This window comes from Papilio machaon, chromosome 27 (genome assembly GCF_912999745.1).
Source record: "Papilio machaon chromosome 27, ilPapMach1.1, whole genome shotgun sequence".
In the NCBI taxonomy this organism is placed as follows: domain Eukaryota; kingdom Metazoa; phylum Arthropoda; class Insecta; order Lepidoptera; family Papilionidae; genus Papilio; species Papilio machaon.
Genome location: NC_060012.1, coordinates 843438 through 863323, shown reverse-complemented (window position 1 = coordinate 863323; position 19886 = coordinate 843438). Strand labels below are relative to the sequence as shown.

Sequence of the window (19886 nt, the reverse complement as noted above, 5' to 3'; positions counted from 1 at the left end):
TAAGTAGCCTACATGTTCTTCCGTGTTGATCTATATTACATTCTACATCTATGCCAAATTTTATCATGATCCGTTCAAAGAAACATCCATAAAGGATTTCGTATTTATAATATTAGTAAATTATATTATGATACTTAATACTGAAGTAAAACCGGGATTTATTTTAATTAATTTACATGTGTCAATGTAATATAATTTTATGTATTAATAAGTGAAATACATACAAGTTAAGTCTCATATATACAAGTTAATATACGTGTATTAACGTTGCTTAAGTAAGTACAAAAAGGGAGATAATAATGACGCAAACATGGTCCTAATTAGCGAGAGATACGCGCGAGCACGCCTTCACGTGATCTACGATTCTGCGGATGTTTTGAATTTCAGCACGGACTGTGTTTTACTTAGAAAAAATATAGCGATTTGGGTTATAATATAGTTGTCTTACACTAAAAGACCTTAATTCGTTACTTAAACGATCCATTGATGAAGATTTCTAACTATTAAAACACTAATCGGATTTTTTATTGAACACTAATTACTCTGACAGCTACAACGCTCACTACAGTGTACATGGCCACTAAGTGAACCTTATTAAGTAAAATGATAGTATACTAGCACATGCTCGTGACTTCATTCACGTGAAATTAAAATAGATCTATTAATAAACATAGTCACTTGAGTATAGCGTGCCTTACCAACAGTGAAAGAATTTTTCATATCGTTTCATTAGTTTCGAAGCCTATCTAATGAAAACAAACAAACAATCAAATCTTTCCTCTATAGAATATTATCTCAGAGATCTACTAGGACTAAGAGTGACACTAGATTGTACTTGTTTTAAAATTATGATATTAAAAAATCATCAAAAAAAAACTCCAACGAACAAATAAAAACTCGTAGCTTCGTAGCGCGTAGCACGTTTGCTACAATGTTATTTCTCTACAAAAGATACGTGTATTTTCATAGTAGTTATACAAAATATTTTAAACAATTACAAAGATTTTTTTATAAATATAAATATTTTTATATACTTTTACTCAATATATTTATAAATAAGTATTGGTTAATATTCTCGTAAAGTTTAATTCGACTATAAAGCTTGATAATTAAATTCACACTTAAATTTATCTTCTTTTAAATATAATAAACAATAAAATTTACGTTTTCATAAATTTTATTTAAGTATACTTGTTTAAGAGCAATTCAGTTTCAATAGATGGCGCCACTAATGATAATGCATAGAACTGGCACATATTGGCGCCGCGACTTATTTAAGAAAAAATGTATCGAATAGAGTTGTCTTTTGTTTTTTTTTTCATTATTCTTCGTGTGTGTGTTTTTTCTTCACGTTGTAACGAGTTTGTTTTGTATAAAGTTTTATTTTACGTTTCGTAGTGTATTGTTATATATTAAAAAGTTGTGTATCAAAAATAAACAGTCTCTTTTATCAAAAGTAAAGTGTCGTGTTTCATTGAACAAACATTTTGGTGCCGAAACCCGGGAAAACACGAATCGAACTAAAGTGAAAATATTAATTTTGTGATTGTGTTGCGTGAACGTTGAACATTAAAAATGTCTGAATTATTAAAAGTGTGTCTACGGCGACAAGAGGAGTTATTTGAGCGGGTTAGTAAAGCGCAAATTAATTACAAAAAGACATCTAAAGATCGGCTTACAGTGACATATATTGAAACAAAAAAAGAGGCGTTAGATAAATTGTGGCAGTCATTCTTAAGTAATCACAACGAGATTGTTGCCTCTGTAGACAAGTCTGAGAAATCTAAACTTAGTTATTTTGCCGAAGATATGTATTCAGAGTTTGAGAATATTTACGAAACTTATACAATAAAATTAAAAGATGATCTGCAGATATACCAGCCGACTTCATTTGTGAGAGCTTCTAATAATCAACCTAGTACTGTTGCGACCTCTAGCGATGTGAAATTACCGACAATTCATTTGCCAAGATTTTCTTCCGGATACGAAAATTGGCAAACTTTCTATGATATGTTTGTGTCGTTAATTCATAACAATTCTACACTAACCGCTGCTCAAAAACTGCATTATTTGAAGAGTTGCTTAACTGGCGAAGCGGAAATTCTGTTTAAAAATCTTTCTACAACAGATGTGAATTATAATGAGGCGTGGAGCCAGTTAGTTCGACGATACAACAATAAACGCTTCAATACCAATGAAGTTATGAAACGTTTGTTTTCCCAAAAGAATTTAACGAGTGAGTCGCCTGCTGCTTTAAAACAACTTTTAGATACGACATCTTCCTGTTTAAAATCATTAGAAAATTTGGAGATAAATACAAGTGCATGGGACGCTATTATAATTTACTTGGTAGTAACAAAAGTAGATGCAGAGACAAGAAAGTTATGGGAGTTAGAAGTGAGCCGAGTACATTCAAACAGTGAAGCAGATACTTTACCTACCTGGGAGGAGCTGAAGAGATTTATCGAGACTAGATTCAGAACGTTAGAGATGTTGGAGTCGTCAAATCATTATAACAGCAGACCCGCTAAAACAACACAACATAACAACACTACGAGACAAATTACAAAGCAGAGATCATTTCATTCATCAGTGGAAGAGGAGAAGAGAGATTACATCTGTGTCATGTGTTCCGGACGACACTTATTGTATCAGTGTAAGCAATTTGCAGCACAAACCCCAGAGAAGAGAACTGAGTATGTGCAATCAAATCATTTGTGCTTCAATTGCTTATCACCTAATCACAGCGTGAAGAATTGCTACTCAACTTCGAGCTGTCGTCGATGTGCCCGACGACATCATACATTACTGCATTATGAGAGAACATCTAACCGAGAAGAGAGATCAACAACAGAGGAATCTTCAATTAATACACACGATAACACTTCGACTGAAGTTAAAGAGAGGAGTAAACAACCTGAGAGGAAAGTTGTAGCCCATTTTACTAATGAGAGTCACCTGAGCAGAGTTTTACTGGCTACAGCTATGGTCAAAATCAAATCAACTACAGGTCGTTCACAAATAGTTAGAGCTTTGATTGACCAAGGATCTGAAGCGTCATTTATAACTGAAGCCACAGCACAATTCCTGAAGTTAAAGCGAGATTCAGTGAACGGTGTTATATCAGGAGTCGGAGAAGGTCAAACACAAGCGAAGAGTATGGCTTCTTTTGAGATCGTATCTTTACGTAACCCAGAGTTTTCTATTCAAGTCAATGCGTTTGTATTGAAGAGGTTGACTTCATTTATACCGTCAAGAGACTCATCTATACATGATTGGCAAGAGATCACAAACTTACCTTTGGCTGACCCTACCTACAGTACACCTGGACGAATAGACATTATTCTAGGTGCTGAAATCTACGGAGAAATTCTACTGGATGGTTTTCTGAAACATTCTGCGTCATCTGGACCAGTTGCACAAAACACGCAATTGGGCTGGATATTATCTGGAAAAATAAAAAATGAATTAGTGCAAGAAAATCGCAATATTATCAGCATGCATGTACAACTAAAGGAAGATGAGCTTTTAAAACAATTCTGGGAGATAGAAAGAGAACCTGAAAGTATCAAAAAGAGAAAGACAAAAGAGGAATTAAGATGTGAAGAAATTTACGAAGAAACTACATATAGAAACAGTGAAGGACGTTACGTCGTCAGATTACCTTTTAAAAGTCCTAATCCAGAATGTTTACATGGTCAATCAAAAGAGATAGCGCTACGAAGGTTCAAATTATTAGAGAAGAAATTACTTAAAAATACAAAGCTACAAGAAGAGTACAAAAACGTGATAGAGGATTATTTACAGCAAAATCACATGAGAAAAATAACTGATGAGAGAGAGTTACGTGATAATCACGTCGTTTATCTACAACACCATGCAGTGATTAGAGATGATAAACAGACTACCCGAATAAGAGTGGTGTTCGACGCTTCGAGCAAAGGAGTAAACAATGTGTCATTAAATGACAATCTTCTCGTCGGACCCAAATTACAAAGTGATCTACGTCATATTCTAATAAGATGGAGATGCCATAGAATTTGTATAGTTGCAGACTTAGTTAAAATGTACCGTCAAGTGGTTGTCAACGAGCAAGATACAGATTTCCAAAGAATACTATGGAGATCAAGTCCACATGAACCTATTCAACATTACAAACTACTGAGACTTACCTTTGGAACATCTTGTGCGCCATACTTAGCTGTAAAGTCTTTGCAACAACTAGCAAAAGATGAGCAAACAAAATATCCACTTGCGGCACTAATCACACTGCAAGACTATTATATGGACGATTTACTCACCGGATGTGAAACAACAGAGCAAGCTATGGATATATATGAGCAAATGAATAATTTAATGAGAGCAGGTGGTTTTGAACTCCAAAAATGGAGCAGCAACAGCGAAGACTTACTGGAACACATCTGTAAAGATAATCAAAGAGACAATCAGTTAATACAATTTAAATCTAATGATAACATAAAAACATTAGGTCTTACCTGGAACAAAACAAACGATAATTTTCAGTATCATTTTCAACTACCTAAAAGTAATGAGAATGGAGAAGACGTAACTAAAAGGAAAATACTGTCTGAGATAGCGCGTCTTTACGATCCTATGGGCTGGATAGCATCAATCGTCGTAAGAGCGAAGATTTTCATACAAAAACTGTGGATAGCAAAATTATCATGGGATGAGAGACTCACCCCACAATTATTACACGAGTGGCAACAATTCAAAGAGGACCTACTAAAATTAGAGAAGCTCGTCATTCCGAGGTGGTTTCACGTCAGTATCGGAGATAATGTAGAACTACATACATTCGCTGATGCATCTCAGTCAGCTTATGCAGCAGCGGTGTATTTAAAATCGACCAGCGAAGATGGTAGCATCGCCGTCAACCTCGTCACCGCTAAAACGAAGGTAGCGCCAGTGGAGAAGAAGATATCAATCCCACGCCTGGAACTGTGTGCAGCGCTACTAGCTGCAAAATTAGTATACGAAGTGTCCCAAATCATGAACATTCCTAAGAGTAAAATATACGCGTGGTCTGATAGCACGATAGTTTTGGCATGGATAGCAGGAGAGCCGAGTCGATGGACGACTTTCGTGAGCAATAGAACATCTGAGATCCTTACCATGCTGGAACCAGAGCAGTGGAGACACGTAGCTACAGATCAAAATCCAGCTGATAGCGCGTCTAGAGGACTGAAAGTAACAGAGTTAATAGGTAACAAATTGTGGTGGCATGGTCCAAATTGGCTACATCAAGAAACTTATAACCAGAACACAAGCAAATAATTTTGAGACTACAGAAGAGGCAAAACCAATTAAAGCACTAACTACTACTACTACTACTAAAGATCAGGAAGAATTTATTTGGACGAGATTTTCAACATTAACTAAAATGCTAAAGGTGTTGTCTTATTGCAAAAAGTTTTTATATTTGAGACTACCAAAGGAACAACGAAATATTTCATTCAAAATTGTGAGTCGAGAGGAAACAGAGGCTATATTAAAATATTGTATAAAAGAGACACAGAAGATGTATTTCGAAGATGACATTAATCGTTTAAGAGCGGGGCAAAGTGTATCACAGAAGAGTCAACTACTTACCTTTCACCCAGTTATCGATGAAACTGGACTTTTGAGAGTAGGAGGCAGAATTCAAGAGGCTCAAGTTGATTATAAAAGACGTCATCCAGTTATTTTACCCAGTGGAAGTCACATCACCAAATTAATAGTTGAAGACGCACATATCAAAAAACTTCGGAGGACTATGAGAAGCTGGTGTTCGCTCAACAAAAATGCATCTGAAAAGAATAATCGGAGATTCTACACTTACCTTTGAAGAGCAAACGACGGTCTTGACGCAAATAGTGGCCTGTCTTAATTCACGACCTTTGTCTTACCTGAGTGATAATCCAAATGACCCCATGCCAAAAGACACAGAGTAGAGTCAATTATTAATTTCATTGTGTGTTTTATTTATTAGCTGTAATTTTTTTCTTCTTATATGGAGTCGAGTTTTATTTTATCATTCATATACCTCATTGTATAGAGTCTAGTGTTATTTTATCATTTATATTTCTTGTTATTAGAGACTAGTGTTGTGATTAATATTCTTTGCATATTTTTGTTACTTAAGCATAGATTGCCATGGTGGGCGGTGATTATTTTGTTTTGTGTATTAGAGATTTTGAGTTTAAATAGAGATGTAAAGGACTGTTCGTCCTTTGGTGGGCGGGATGTTTAAGAGCAATTCAGTTTCAATAGATGGCGCCACTAATGATAATGCATAGAACTGGCACATATTGGCGCCGCGACTTATTTAAGAAAAAATGTATCGAATAGAGTTGTCTTTTGTTTTTTTTTTCATTATTCTTCGTGTGTGTGTTTTTTCTTCACGTTGTAACGAGTTTGTTTTGTATAAAGTTTTATTTTACGTTTCGTAGTGTATTGTTATATATTAAAAAGTTGTGTATCAAAAATAAACAGTCTCTTTTATCAAAAGTAAAGTGTCGTGTTTCATTGAACAAACAATACTAAGATATAGTTTTATTGCATTTCTACGACAAAATATTATTACCATAGATGCATAAAAGTATGTAACTATTAAGACAAAGACAACAAAAGAAAAATAGATAAAATATAATAATAATAATTAAATAGAAATATAAAAGTGTAATTGTATATATTGTGTAATGCTTCTAGTGGCGGAAAGAAAAATAATGCGCAAGATCTTGGGCCCATAGCAAAGAGAAGACGGCAGCTGGAGAACCCGCTACAATACAGAAATCGAGACGCTGGTGAGCGAGCCGAATATCATAGGAGAAGTCAAAGCTCACAGACTCCGATGGCTTGGTCACCTTATGAGGATGGGGGAAGACTGGAATGCCAAAGCAGAGTATCTCGGGACCACGACTGGCCGCCAACCTATCGGCTGGCCTAGATACCGCTGGCGAGACGCCGTAGAGCTAGACCTGCTGGAGCTACAAGCGATGGACTGGAAGGAGAAGGCACAGGACAGGCTACTCTGGCGATCTCTTGTGTCGGAGGTCAATACCCACTTTAAGTCGTTGCGCCAGCGGAGTGAGTGTATGTGAATTGTACATAAAATACACAAACAATTAACCTACATATCTAAACCGATAATAAATTGTCAAAGTTCAAAATTGATCGGTGGCATATCAAGATGATATAGAGATAATTTCATAAGAGGAAATCTCTCGTCGCGATGTAGATTATCAAATTACGATCATTCTGATTATATGTTCGATATCCGATTACTGTGTTAGAGACGATACGTTTTCCGGTCACGTATGGGACGCTTAATGCAAGTGTGTTACATCTTGTAGGTTCTGATGTAACCCAATTTAATGAGCTTGTATGATTTAGTACAAAGATGAAAACTGATTTTTAATTAATTATTGTTTTAAGTATTTTAGTTTGTCTTTATTAAAAATAAAAGATATATATATATATATATATATATATATATATAAGAAAGTCGTGTTAGTTACACTATTTATAACTCAAGATCGGTCGAACTGATTTAGCTGAAAATTGATGGGGAGGTAGCTTAGATCCAGGAAACGGACATAGGATAATTTTTACCCTGTATTCTATTTTTTATTCCGCGCAGACGGAGTCGCGGGTAAAAGCTAGTCTATATATATAAAAGAAAGTTGTGTAAGTTACACTATTTATAACTCAAGAACGGCTGAATCGATTTCACTGAAAATTGGTTGGCAGGTAGCTTAGAACCAGGAAACGGACATAGGATAATTTTTACACCGTTTTCTATTTTTTATTCCGCGCGGACGTAGTCGCGGGTAAAAGCTAGTTTCTTATAAAGTTCAGTTTTAATTATTAGAATTTCTTAGAATACTAAAGTTAAAAATACTATCAAATACTAATTGATAAAATAAAGTGATTTTTCTTTCATTTGTTTATGAGAACTCAATTTTGTCGAAATCTGTTAACCACCTTTTCGTAGATCAAAAGACGGAACGAATTTTAGTTGAGCTACAATTCATTAAGAGACCTTGTCTACCAAGCAACTGTTGATTTAATTTAACAGTAATAGGTAGGTAAGATTAAGACGCTAGCTTTACATATAGTATAATTATATACTAGAGTTATATATTAAAAGTACGAATACTTACATAGTACGTTAATGGTGTGAGTGGAGACAACGTTCTCTGTGAGCTGTGCGTTGATCCCGTGGCACACGACCACTACTGATCTGCGGTTTGGTTCCACCACCACAGTGATGTTGGATGTCGTTATCCAACCACCTGGGAACACAGTTGTTGGAATCAATAAAATAATAGAGTAAGTAACTAGTCTTTATTTTTTAACCTTTTATGTCTATTACTACAATTATAATCGTCAATTATAAAATAAAGTTAAAGTATTAGATTAAATGTAATACATAAAAACTAAAGTATGTCATTAAAAGGTGTCCCTTTAGGCAAGGTTCCGAAGATACTGGCAGCGTTCCCCCTTTGAATGGCTAGACTAATTCTTTGTCCGAGGTAGCTGCCAGCTCTTCGGTCTCCTGTGATGTCGACTAACCTGTTTGGTATCACAAGTACAACAATTAGGTACAATATACAGACTGAATTATTGGTGACTACATCTTTAGGTTTATTTTCGCTTTTCCTTAATTTCGGACTCTACTAACCTTCAGGTGATATAACAGTTCTGTTACTGGCCTCCTTGTGGTGCTTCCCTAGTACCACCCACTTGACATCTGCCGCAGGGTTGGAGGGCGCTGTGCTGCAACTCAGAGGCACCGGGTCCCCTACGCGAGCCTCTGATGGTCCCGATATTGTGACGTGTGCTGGTGCGACTGTAACAGAGAGTAATTTTGTAAAGATTGAAAACTTGTGTAGGATATTCTGTCAATGTCATTGAAAGAATAATGTTCCTAGCACTCAGCAATCTTAGTAATTAAATTGGTTATTGTGAAGTTTTCTATGAAATATATTGTTGGAAGTATGTTTAATTCTGTAAAAATAAATAAATAAATTGTTACTAATATCAGATAAGAAGGCTTGTCGTGTGCCACTTTCTCCGTTGTATATATTAACAAAACATTTATATAGTGGAATTTATTAGAGATAGAAGTCCAGTAATTCTACAACATTATTTAAATTAATAATTATTGTTAAAGAAGTGGTCTGCAAAAAACAAAGAAACAATTTCGTCTTCATACAATACGTTAAATTGTCTTCAAAATAAAGTACCGACAATTTAAGGAAGTGTTTAAAAAATTCAAATTCAACGTAAAACGTTGAAACACTCAAAGTAAGAAAAAAAGGAAAATTGTTAGAAGCAATCGTGGCGTTAACTTTTCTTTGAAAGATTACTCAAAAGTTTCCCATTGCTACTTGGTGTTTTAACTTGCCATTTTGATATAAGAATGGTTTATATGCTTCTCTGACTTTTATGTATATACTAGCGACCTCTATCGGCCAAATATACAGTTATTTGATAACAATATAGTATATTTAGAATACTAGCTATTGTTCGCGACTCCCTCTGCACAGAATTAAAAAAAAATTTAGCTTACGTGCTCTTAAACACTTTGTTCTACATCTATGCCAAATTTCATCAAGATCCGTTGATCCGTTCTGGAGATACCTTCAATGAAACATCCATCCATCTAAACATTCGCATTTATAATATTAGTAAGAAGTAAGATAGATAATGTAGCATTCTAATGGTGAAAGAATCTCTACATATATAAAAAATTGGAGTGTCTGTATGTAAAATTGAAAAAAAGAAATTTCATATATACATAATGTATTTGCGTTGCTAATGACGAATAACTATCTTTTTCAATTTCTGTTAGACTGTCCGCAAGGAGAGTTTGTTCCGGGTAATCTTCGAAACGGCTGAACTGATTTTGACAGTACTTTGACGAGAAGATAGCTGATCTAAGCCAGAATGTTATAGGCTACTTTTTTAATTATAGCGCTAAAAAAGTCGAGGGCGACCGCATATTTTAAAATAGATTAAAATCAAGAAATTACTGATTTGAACTTTAAAATAAACTATTTAATGTAGAACCATTGACATTTCTAAACGAGTTTCATTGTAAGTGAACGTTCTTAAGTTCTCTGTGAAATTGGAGACGTAAATCTATGGTGATATATTTGACCTAAGTTCCGTACCAAAAGTTTAGACGTGTCTTGAAAAATAGGCGTTACCGTACCGAATAGTAGATTCGGTACGAAGTTTCAAATGGAATTTGCCCATTTAGATAGATTTGCTTTTCAAACATTGGCATCTGGTTTCTGTGAAACATTCAACCACCCCATCCCTATGTCCGAAAACCAATATTGGACGTTTTAGTGAACAAATATCATTCGTAAGATTTCACATATTGTAGAATATAATGGTTTTGTTCTGTTTATTTCTCGAATGTTTGTTGTTTTAAAGGTCTTCTGCTATATAAGAAGTTGTTACTTTTAATTTCAAAGCTCATATACAGCATTTAACACCAAAAGTTTTCGTTAGATTTGAAGAAACTTACTAATATTATAAATGCGATAGTTTGGATGGATGTTTGTTTCAATGTATCTACAGAACGGCTCAACCGATCTTGAACATCATGAACATATTTGTCATGGATATAGAATGTAAATTGAAAGAACACATAGGCTACTTATTAAGTTTTTTTTTTAATTCCGCGCGGACGTCCGAAATGACAGCTAGTATAAATCTAAAAACAAAACTGTATTTTTTTAAAAACAAAACACAACTGGGTGTTCTAGTTATTTAAATTTTCTGTGACAAGTAATAAAATATAACTCGAACCACCTTAATGTCCAAACAATAGCTAGAATAACGACGTTTGTCGTGCGAAGCGTTTTCCGTGTGACGTCACTAACGATAACCTCCCTCCAACCCGCCTCAATGCGGCGACCAACAGTCACGTAGAAATTACGACATTTCAAATGTTCTGTACACCAAATGCTACACAGAAATTATTTCTCTTTTAAAAGACAAAAAACAATTAAAGCTATTCTATGTCACCAGCATTTTTTTCTTCAATGAAAATCACTATTTATAAAGAAATAATTATACAAAAAAAACTAATGCTGCAAAAACAATAACAAAACAGTAAAACAATCAACAATCGTCATTCATCTCAAAATATACAAAACAATCGGTTCATTAATCAAACATTATGAAAGTATTCACAAAAAGCTCGCGTTTCAAAAGCTTTAAAAAGCTACACTCATAAGCTACAAATATAAACATTCGTATCAAAGAGCTTTCACCCTTTGCAAATCCTTTGATAAAGTTACCCCATCAAACAAGGGTTGATTCACAGTTATTTAAATACCGACTCTAATTTGCAGAATTATGTGAAATTAATATTCTAAATTTTCATTCATTTAACATATATAGATTAAAATTTTATTAATTACAACAAAAGAATATTATATACATTAATATAACAACAAAAACTTGAGAGGTGTCAAGGGACACCCGGATGTAAAGAAGTTCCTTTCAATTAATTAGTGAAGGAACCAATGTTTATTCTATGAATAAAAAACTTAAGTCTTCACAAGAAGTACATTTTATTTCTATGAATTTTCGTTATATATTGTCACGTCGTTGCCATGGTGAAGTAGCGCTCATTCGTCTATAGCAAAAAGTGTCGTGACAACTTTTCGTAAGAATTTTTTCCGTCTAGCCCCCTTTCACAACGCGCGATAAGGAACTTCGTTCCAATAAGTTTGTATGTTTGTAACAAATATACTCATAAAGAACTATATATGTTTACTTTATATATATCAACTAAAACTGTACAGTTGCCTAAAATTGTGACTGTTAATTAAACATACGGCTATAATTGTTTTGAGATGTTCTAAGATGATGGATAAAACTATAAGGCCTTTTGTACACAAGTAAATCTTCGAAATCCAGCGATTTTAATCGCTAAGCGACTTACGTAATACAATGTTACAGAGGTTAGTAAGTTCATCATCACCATAGATAGTCGCTCGCAACCTCTGTTAAGATCGTCGTAAGAAAAGTCACTGCAATTTTCAAGATGGCGGATCTGAGATACTGAACGAATTGGTGACTCGTTGACTATTCAACGTTGAACGAAAAGCTTAAGAAGAGGAAATAAGTATGATGTAAAAATACTTACATAGTACAGTAAGATCTATCTCGGCTTTCAATGTGTTGCTGATCATGACATTTTTAGCTTCGCACGTGTAGCGCGCTTTATTGTCAGACGCGTCCGCTTTGAATGACAACACATTCTCTGACATCCGACCGCTTGTCCTGTAACAATTGAAACGTAGCATTATATTACTGTATGTACAAAATGTAGAGATGTCTGCTTTTATAGTAGACTTTCACTGCTGAAACATCTGTAAACACATCATAATGATCAGATGAATTAGAAGCGCAAATACTCTTTGTAAGATTATAAAGTTAATAACAGTAAAATTTATTTCTTACTAATATTATAAACTAGCTTTTACCCGCGACTCCGTCCGCGCGGAATAAAAAAATAGAAAACGGGGTAAAAATTATCCTATGTCCTTTTCCTGGTCCTAAGCTACCTGCCCACCAATTTTCAGTCAAATCGATTCAGCCGTTCTTGAGTTATAAATAGTGTAACTAACACGACTTTCTTTAAAATATATAGATATTATAAATGCGAATGCTTAGATGGATGGATGGATATTTGAAGATCTCCAGAACGGCTGAACGTATCTTGATGAAATTTGGCATAGATGTAGAACATAGTTTAGAAGAACACATAGTCTACTTATTAAGTTTTTTCTAATGCCGCGCGGACAGAGTTGCGGGCAACAGCTAGCTCATTATAAATGAAATGCTTTAATTAATAAGTATCTTACAATACAATTTTTTTTAACAACTAAACTACTAAAAAGTTATCTATGTTAAAGTAAAATTAAGTTAAGTTAAGTTATTATCGTTCAATGAAGCTGAAAATTTCTATCGTAACCACAAATTTCAACGTACACTTACTAAAGTGTTGCCGAATATTGAATGTAAGTGTGGGCCTTCACGGTGGTGCGCTTGGGGCGGACTTTAACACGGTCTGTTGCCTTTCTCATGATCATGTAGTTTATAGCATAACTTTGATATTTAATTTTGTAAAAGGCAAACGTTACTGTCAATTATCTAGATGTATGAATGTGGAAAGCAAGGGAATTTTTTTTCTGTAGTTTAAGGTGGAAAGCGAACAAGTATTAACCTGACTTTGCTGTCATAACTAAGCGACCTTTAGACATCTGTAATTGCAGATTTCTAATCGGTAGATGGAGGTGGTGATTCACAGAAAGAGTATATTTCTCCTTCGACTCCTTCCCCTTCTTATCCTTTCCTTATAAGATAAGGGTGGGAATGGAATGTGTTTTAAAATTAAGTCCGGGACACATACTCATCAGACGAAACACATAATAACTTCCACTTCACGCCTGTCTTTTGTGTGATATTCCTGTACTGAGTAGAATGGAAGTCTGTTGTCTCTGCATGCTCTAGGTTACGAGCGTGAATGATTTAAGCAATAATTATTATTTATAAACGAAAATACTTATTAAGAAAATTCCGAAAAAAAAAGTTTATATTGAAGGGAATATTTTCTTTTTTTAATTTACTTACGATACAACTTATACTCTCCAAAAGCAACAAATTTCTTTATTTAATATTGAAAAAAAAAACCCTAAACATGCTCTTAATAATTCTTAACACATTTACCGTTATTTGTCGCCAGTAATTCTTTTTTTTAGAACGCAAAATATTTTATAAAGGCCTTTCCACTACGCACTCAAATTTCTCAGCTGAAAACGGCTTAACCTCTTTGCCTTTTTATATATTTTTAAAAGCATTTCAAAAGGCTTTATGCGCTATAGCAACGTTTAAATTATTACACTTATATTTAACTTTTATGAGATGTAATTAATTTGTTAGTAGTATGCAATGAGGTCAGTATCCTGTGGGTTAAACCACACCAAATAACAATAGTTCATTAAGGCCTTCTTGAAGTAATAGGGGAATGAAAGCGGGGGTTTAGGGATTTACTCGAGCGTGGCAGTAAAACATAAGACGTGCAAGTATCTTGCATCCAGTCAAGTAATTCCACCAGTCATAAAATTTTACATGTCGTGCGTTTAGTGAAGCCTATTAGGATACTAAGTAAATAATAAACAGTTAAATAACAGTTAAGTATGTAATTACAGCCTTATATTTAAACTTGTTTAGATAGTTTTTTTAAGGTGGCAAACGTGTGTGCGGCCATCTTGATTTGCCGAAATAGCGAAGCGACCGCTGGCCATGGATATATACAATTGCAGATGCGTTGATTACCTTCCCCTTCCTATGTTAAAATTTCTCATTGCAATTGAATTCGACTAGTTTAAAATACTTGTGCCTATTCGGTGTTTCATTGAATGTTGTCAGTAATGTGGGCTATTGCGAGTCTGTGAGGCAATTAATCAACAAACGCTTTGACGAAATGTATGCGCTACGAATACTAATGGCTGGTACAATCGCGTACACAATCAATACTACTGAATATGCTATCATATTTTTTATGACAAATGCTAATCAGTTTTGTACGCATGTGTACTTACACTTTTACTTTGCTGTACATTTGGTGACTATACTGGGCGATTTAAATCCCGTTATTATTTGGTTGTTATATTTTTATTTTGGTAGTCAGTATTTGGAATTAAGCATTAATTATTTTATTTATACAACAATCAAAACTTTGACAAAAGTTTTTATTGTTTTTAAAAACGTTTTTTTTTAATTTCCCCTGTAAATATATATATATATATATATATATATAAATATAAAATGTATGTCTGTAAGGCTGCTTTTGTTTCTGATATTTTTATGCGCTGACAGAGTCACGGGCGACCGCTAATATAGATATAAATTGGTAACTAAAGCGTTAAATTACTATATTAATTTAAACATTCGGAGCGTTGTGGTGCAAAATAAGAGCAATTGTTGTACAGTAGCAAAAAAAGTGTCGACTTACAAATTGCTACAACGGTTGACCAATCACAGGCCGCATTCAGATCACTAATTATTAGTGTATGGTACAAGTGCAAGCGGTAGCGGGTGAATCTATAAAATTAATCTAATAATTTACTAATTACCTTCTTAACTGTGAGGAAAATAACTAATATTAATTTGCAATAAAATAGTTTTATTGCCCATTTTACTAATATTATAAATGCGAATGTTTGGATGTATGTTTGTTTGTAGGTATCTCCGGAACGGCTCAACGGATCTAGATGAAATTTGGCACAAATGTACAACATAGTACGGAAGAACACATAGGCTACTTATTACGTTTTTATTAAATTCGGCGCGGATGGAGTCGAGGCGACAACTAATTATTATATTATACCTATTTGTATTTTCCAAACATTACTTTTGTATCTTTTTTAAATATTTTTATCTTTATTAAATATCATTGGTTTTAAATCGTAATTTGAATTCAGAACCAAGCTTAATTAATGTACAGTCAATTATATCAATCATAATTAAAAATGAGAAAGAAAGAAAGAAATTATATGTAATTTAAAAGAAGCCGATTCAAGATAAACATCTTCCCACGAAGGGAACAGAGGGTCAAAGTTGAAGTCCGTCAAGCGGAAACTTTTAACGTATTCAATTATTACAAAATAGAGTTTTGTATACTACTAGTTGTAGCCCGAGACTCCGTCCGCGCGGAATTAAAAAAAAACTTAATAAGTAGCCTATGTGTTCTTTCAGACTATGTTCTACATTGTGCGTTAAAATACAGTTACACTTCGATTACTTAATAATAATAATAAACTTTAACCTTTTAAGGATTTTTTACGTATGATATGAGAAAAAAAATATTTAAAAAAAAGGGGTAGACGATCAAAAGAAAAAAACTAACTAATCGAATCAAATATTAGATTTAAACGGCAGATATATTATTTAGTTTTTTTTTCATTTGACGGAAAAATCGAATGTAAGTTATAAGGTTGCGATCCTCGATTCTTGTTAAAATTCCTATTTCCTTCCCGAAACCGTTTCTCCCGACAGATCCAATCTCTGGACCTTTACAAAAAATGATATTTTCGATGGTTCTCATTCGACCTTCGACCTATATACATTTAGTTAACTTATCTATATATCTGTAATATTTTAAATATAACTTTTTCACTATATAGAATATTATGTTGCTTATGTGTGTTTGATGTGAAGAATACATATGCAAACAGATGTGATAATTAATATCCAGATATTATGCCAAATCTTTAATTACGGAGAAAGTCCGAAAGTTAAACTTTACACTAAATTAAAAAAGTTAAGTTAAACTAAATTTAAAAAAGTTAAATATTGTCAAATTAACTGTAAGTACTCAAACCTTAAATAAATATAATGACTCGATAAAAAATAACCATTTGATTAACAGTTTTAAGGCTATTTTTTATATTGTTTACACGCTGCCTTTATTGTATGTGAGGATGATTTTATTCACACATTTATCAAAAGAGGCGCATGATGCAGTGAAGTGGCATTGGTCCAAGTTATAAGATAAGGACGAAGAAGGATGTCCTTACTAAAAAACCTACGCTAGTGGTTAGGAAAAAGTACCCGTTATTCAGAGCTGCGTTTTCGAGAATGCAGATTGCTTTATTGATCGCCGACCTTCGCGAGAAGAAGAAGATAACTGATTATTGTTTAATTGAAGAAATAAAAATATATGTTTAGCACAACCAATAGGTCTTACAATTTTATTAAGATGACAAATAACTTCATAGGTTAAAAGTTTTATGTAATGACTTAACAATTTTAGTTCTTAACTAACGAAAAATTACTCGTTAATGAAACAGTTATTCTACTCTGATACACTCAGAGTGGTAAAGTGGTAACTAAGAAGGACCCTTAGTGAAGATTTATCATACTAAATTTGTATAGGAATTATTTATGCAATCGTTAAATAAATTTGGGTAATAGTTTAACACATTGATATTTTTAAGCCAAATTTACAATAAAAATTAAAATCGCTACCGCTTGTAACTTCGACCATTAAAATATAAATTTCTCTCTAAATTTTCTGAGGCGTTATTTATTACTTAATCTCGTTGGCGGCGAATGTTTTTAGAAGTAAACCTCACTTAAGATGGCAACGAATCTTCTTTTATAAAAGACATTAACTTCTTACTGCAGAATAAAATGTTAACGTGAGTTTTCACTGCCAAAGCGCTCATACGATGACATATCCTTCTCAGTGTCTTCGAAAACAGATATCATTATATTTTATGTATACGAAAACGGCTAAAAAACTCCTTAAAAAATAATTAGTTGTGTTGAAGGTTTTTTTTAAACACACTGTAATCCATACTTAAAATCAAATAATAAATCTAACATGCAGTAGCTAAATAATTCTATCGCCTCATGATTAATTTAAGAAAAAAAAATCTGAATTTATTTTGAAGTAAATTTCGCACTGACCCAACCCACGTTAAGAAAACTTTATCTTGCCAAAAACGGTAGACAGTTTTGATTCTTCGCTGTGACGTAACCTTGTAACAGCGTATAAAAAATTCAAAGGCTAAGAAGATTGATTAATGAATGGACAGAAGCCGCTCTGATAAACTTGACGCGACCCCGTCTTACCAAAGTTCGTTTTTTTTTAACAAATGAATAAAAATTTCTTCCCGAAAAATGTTTCATAATTTTCAGCTTGTCAGTAAGAAAAAATTGATTATGTTCTCAAAGTTTTTTTTAGGAATTATTAGTTTTAGCGATGGATTTGTTAAGATTTTAAAAAAGTGATGGCTAACATTTTAATCTTAATTAGTTATTTTTTACGTGTAGATAGAGTATTAACACAAAAATGACTAACATATTCTACAGCTGTTAATTTTAATACAAGCACGGAAAAAAAGTTACGCAATCTTACAAACCTATTCAGAAATAGAGATCTGTTTATTCAATGTGAATGATAACAAAATTTTTATACACGTGCTTAAGTATTGACATTTGTGCATAATAATATAGAATGCGCAAAAGAATAGCTCTACAATTGCACAAGCTCTATTACAAAGGAATAAAAGGATTTCTCACAAGATAGTTTAAAAGTAAATGCTATAAGGTATTAACCCAACTCTAACAACGTTGTTTAGTATGGAGCTATTAAATTTCTCCGACCTTTACACAGCTTATTCGAGTGTAATTTCACTCAATTTAGCATCAGTATAGTGTTACAAAGGAAACATTTTTCCCTTTTCCGTGTAACTTACGTTGTGGTCCAATGCTTAAGATTATAGCATTTATTACATTAAAAGAAATTAAATGACAAATATTTTGATACATTGTTATCACTAATGTTCCAAAAATAGAAATTTAATAACTGTTACTTACAAAAATACAACTATACAGCTCACTTCTGTAAAAAAAAGGGTGGGCAGAGATTATGGATAAAAATTTGGACGCGGTCCTCTCATACATCTGTCAACTAATTCACAAACAAGTAAAAATCTACGCATGTATACAATAATATAAGAGTACTATATAAAAGGAAAATTAGATATATGTACGATTTTTACCATTATTAAAAGACAATCACTACTTAATTTTGAAGAGCTTTAACTTTTTTTGTAAATACCATCATCTTTTGACTTGGACCAATCTACTTTGTCATCCTAGTCGATTGTCTTATATATTTTATTTTAATACAATATGATATCTTTCCGTTTATCGAAGGAATAACAAGCAAATTTATGAATATCGCATAGAGCCTGCGTCAATACAGCCTCCTGAAGGGATACAGTTTAATGGGCGTAATAGTTATTCTTACTGATATTGGATAAAGCAGTAAGATATGTTATTTAGCTAATGTCTGGGAAAATTTGATTCGATAATGTTACGTATTTTTCCATTTGTATTGGAAATGAAATATACAGTAGTTGGTTAATTGGATGTTATTTTTTCGATATTTATTTTAATGTTATAATACATTTTTAGTTAATAGAATTCTTTGCTTATCTGTTATACTCTAATATTTTACAGACTTTAAGAGCTATCATGCACGGACTGTTACAAGAAGTTCACGATCACGAACAGCTTCACGATCTTTGACATCGTAGGAAATGTTTTGGCGAGTTTGGGATTGAGATAATTAATGTATAAAGGGCATAATCTTGGACAGGAATTTACGATTGAAAAAATTTAGAAAAAAAATAAATTTTACTGAAATAAATATTAAATCTTTCGCAAACTAATAAAGATATAAATATCTGTCACGAAGTTTTCATTTCCTTAGCCAAATACCAGACACAATCGGGCGAAAAGATCCACAATAGATAAGCCGTCGGGAAATTCTAAAGGCTTAACCCGGAATCGAACTCTGACCGGGCATATACCTCCTAATCCTTATCCCCTATCATATATTATTCTGTCTGAGAGTTTTTGCGTAGCCATTTCGAGGGACGCCAAGTATCTGAGCGCTTTTGATACCAGTGCCATCTATCCGTAAGTTGCGTAAGTGCTCATTTCAGAAAGGAAGAAATGAAATTGTTTTAGAAGGTAGGTTATTCTTTTAAGGATTTTTTTCGTATTAACGTAAAACCTCTAAAATCCAATATTATGAGGTGATGTTACTGTGACTCAAAAAACGCGTCTAAATAATTTAACGAATAATTGTACACACAAGTTTTCAAAAGTCCTCTAATAAAGTTTGGAAAGAAATAAAAAAGCCTCTGTAAATGTAACTACTAAAAATTGAAAGAATATCAAATTAATAAAATGGATCATTTAAAACAAAAAAATAAAATAAAACGTCAAATAACCAATGTTAACGCGATAAAATAAAAGGAGAGCTTTTCCTG

At 33.2% G+C, this 19886-nt stretch overlaps 1 protein-coding gene across 1 annotated transcript in view; it reads right to left on the bottom strand.

Moving 5' to 3' along the window:
* Positions 1-19886, bottom strand: part of LOC106711564 (nephrin) — a 197915-nt gene that overhangs the window by 27996 nt on the left and 150033 nt on the right. Inside the window, exons 9-11 of the mRNA XM_045684815.1 lie at positions 12176-12312; positions 8687-8854; positions 8166-8297 (exon numbers count right to left, since the gene is read on the bottom strand). Coding sequence (XP_045540771.1) covers positions 8166-8297; positions 8687-8854; positions 12176-12312 — 437 coding nt within the window. The remainder of the gene's footprint in view (positions 1-8165; positions 8298-8686; positions 8855-12175; positions 12313-19886) is intronic.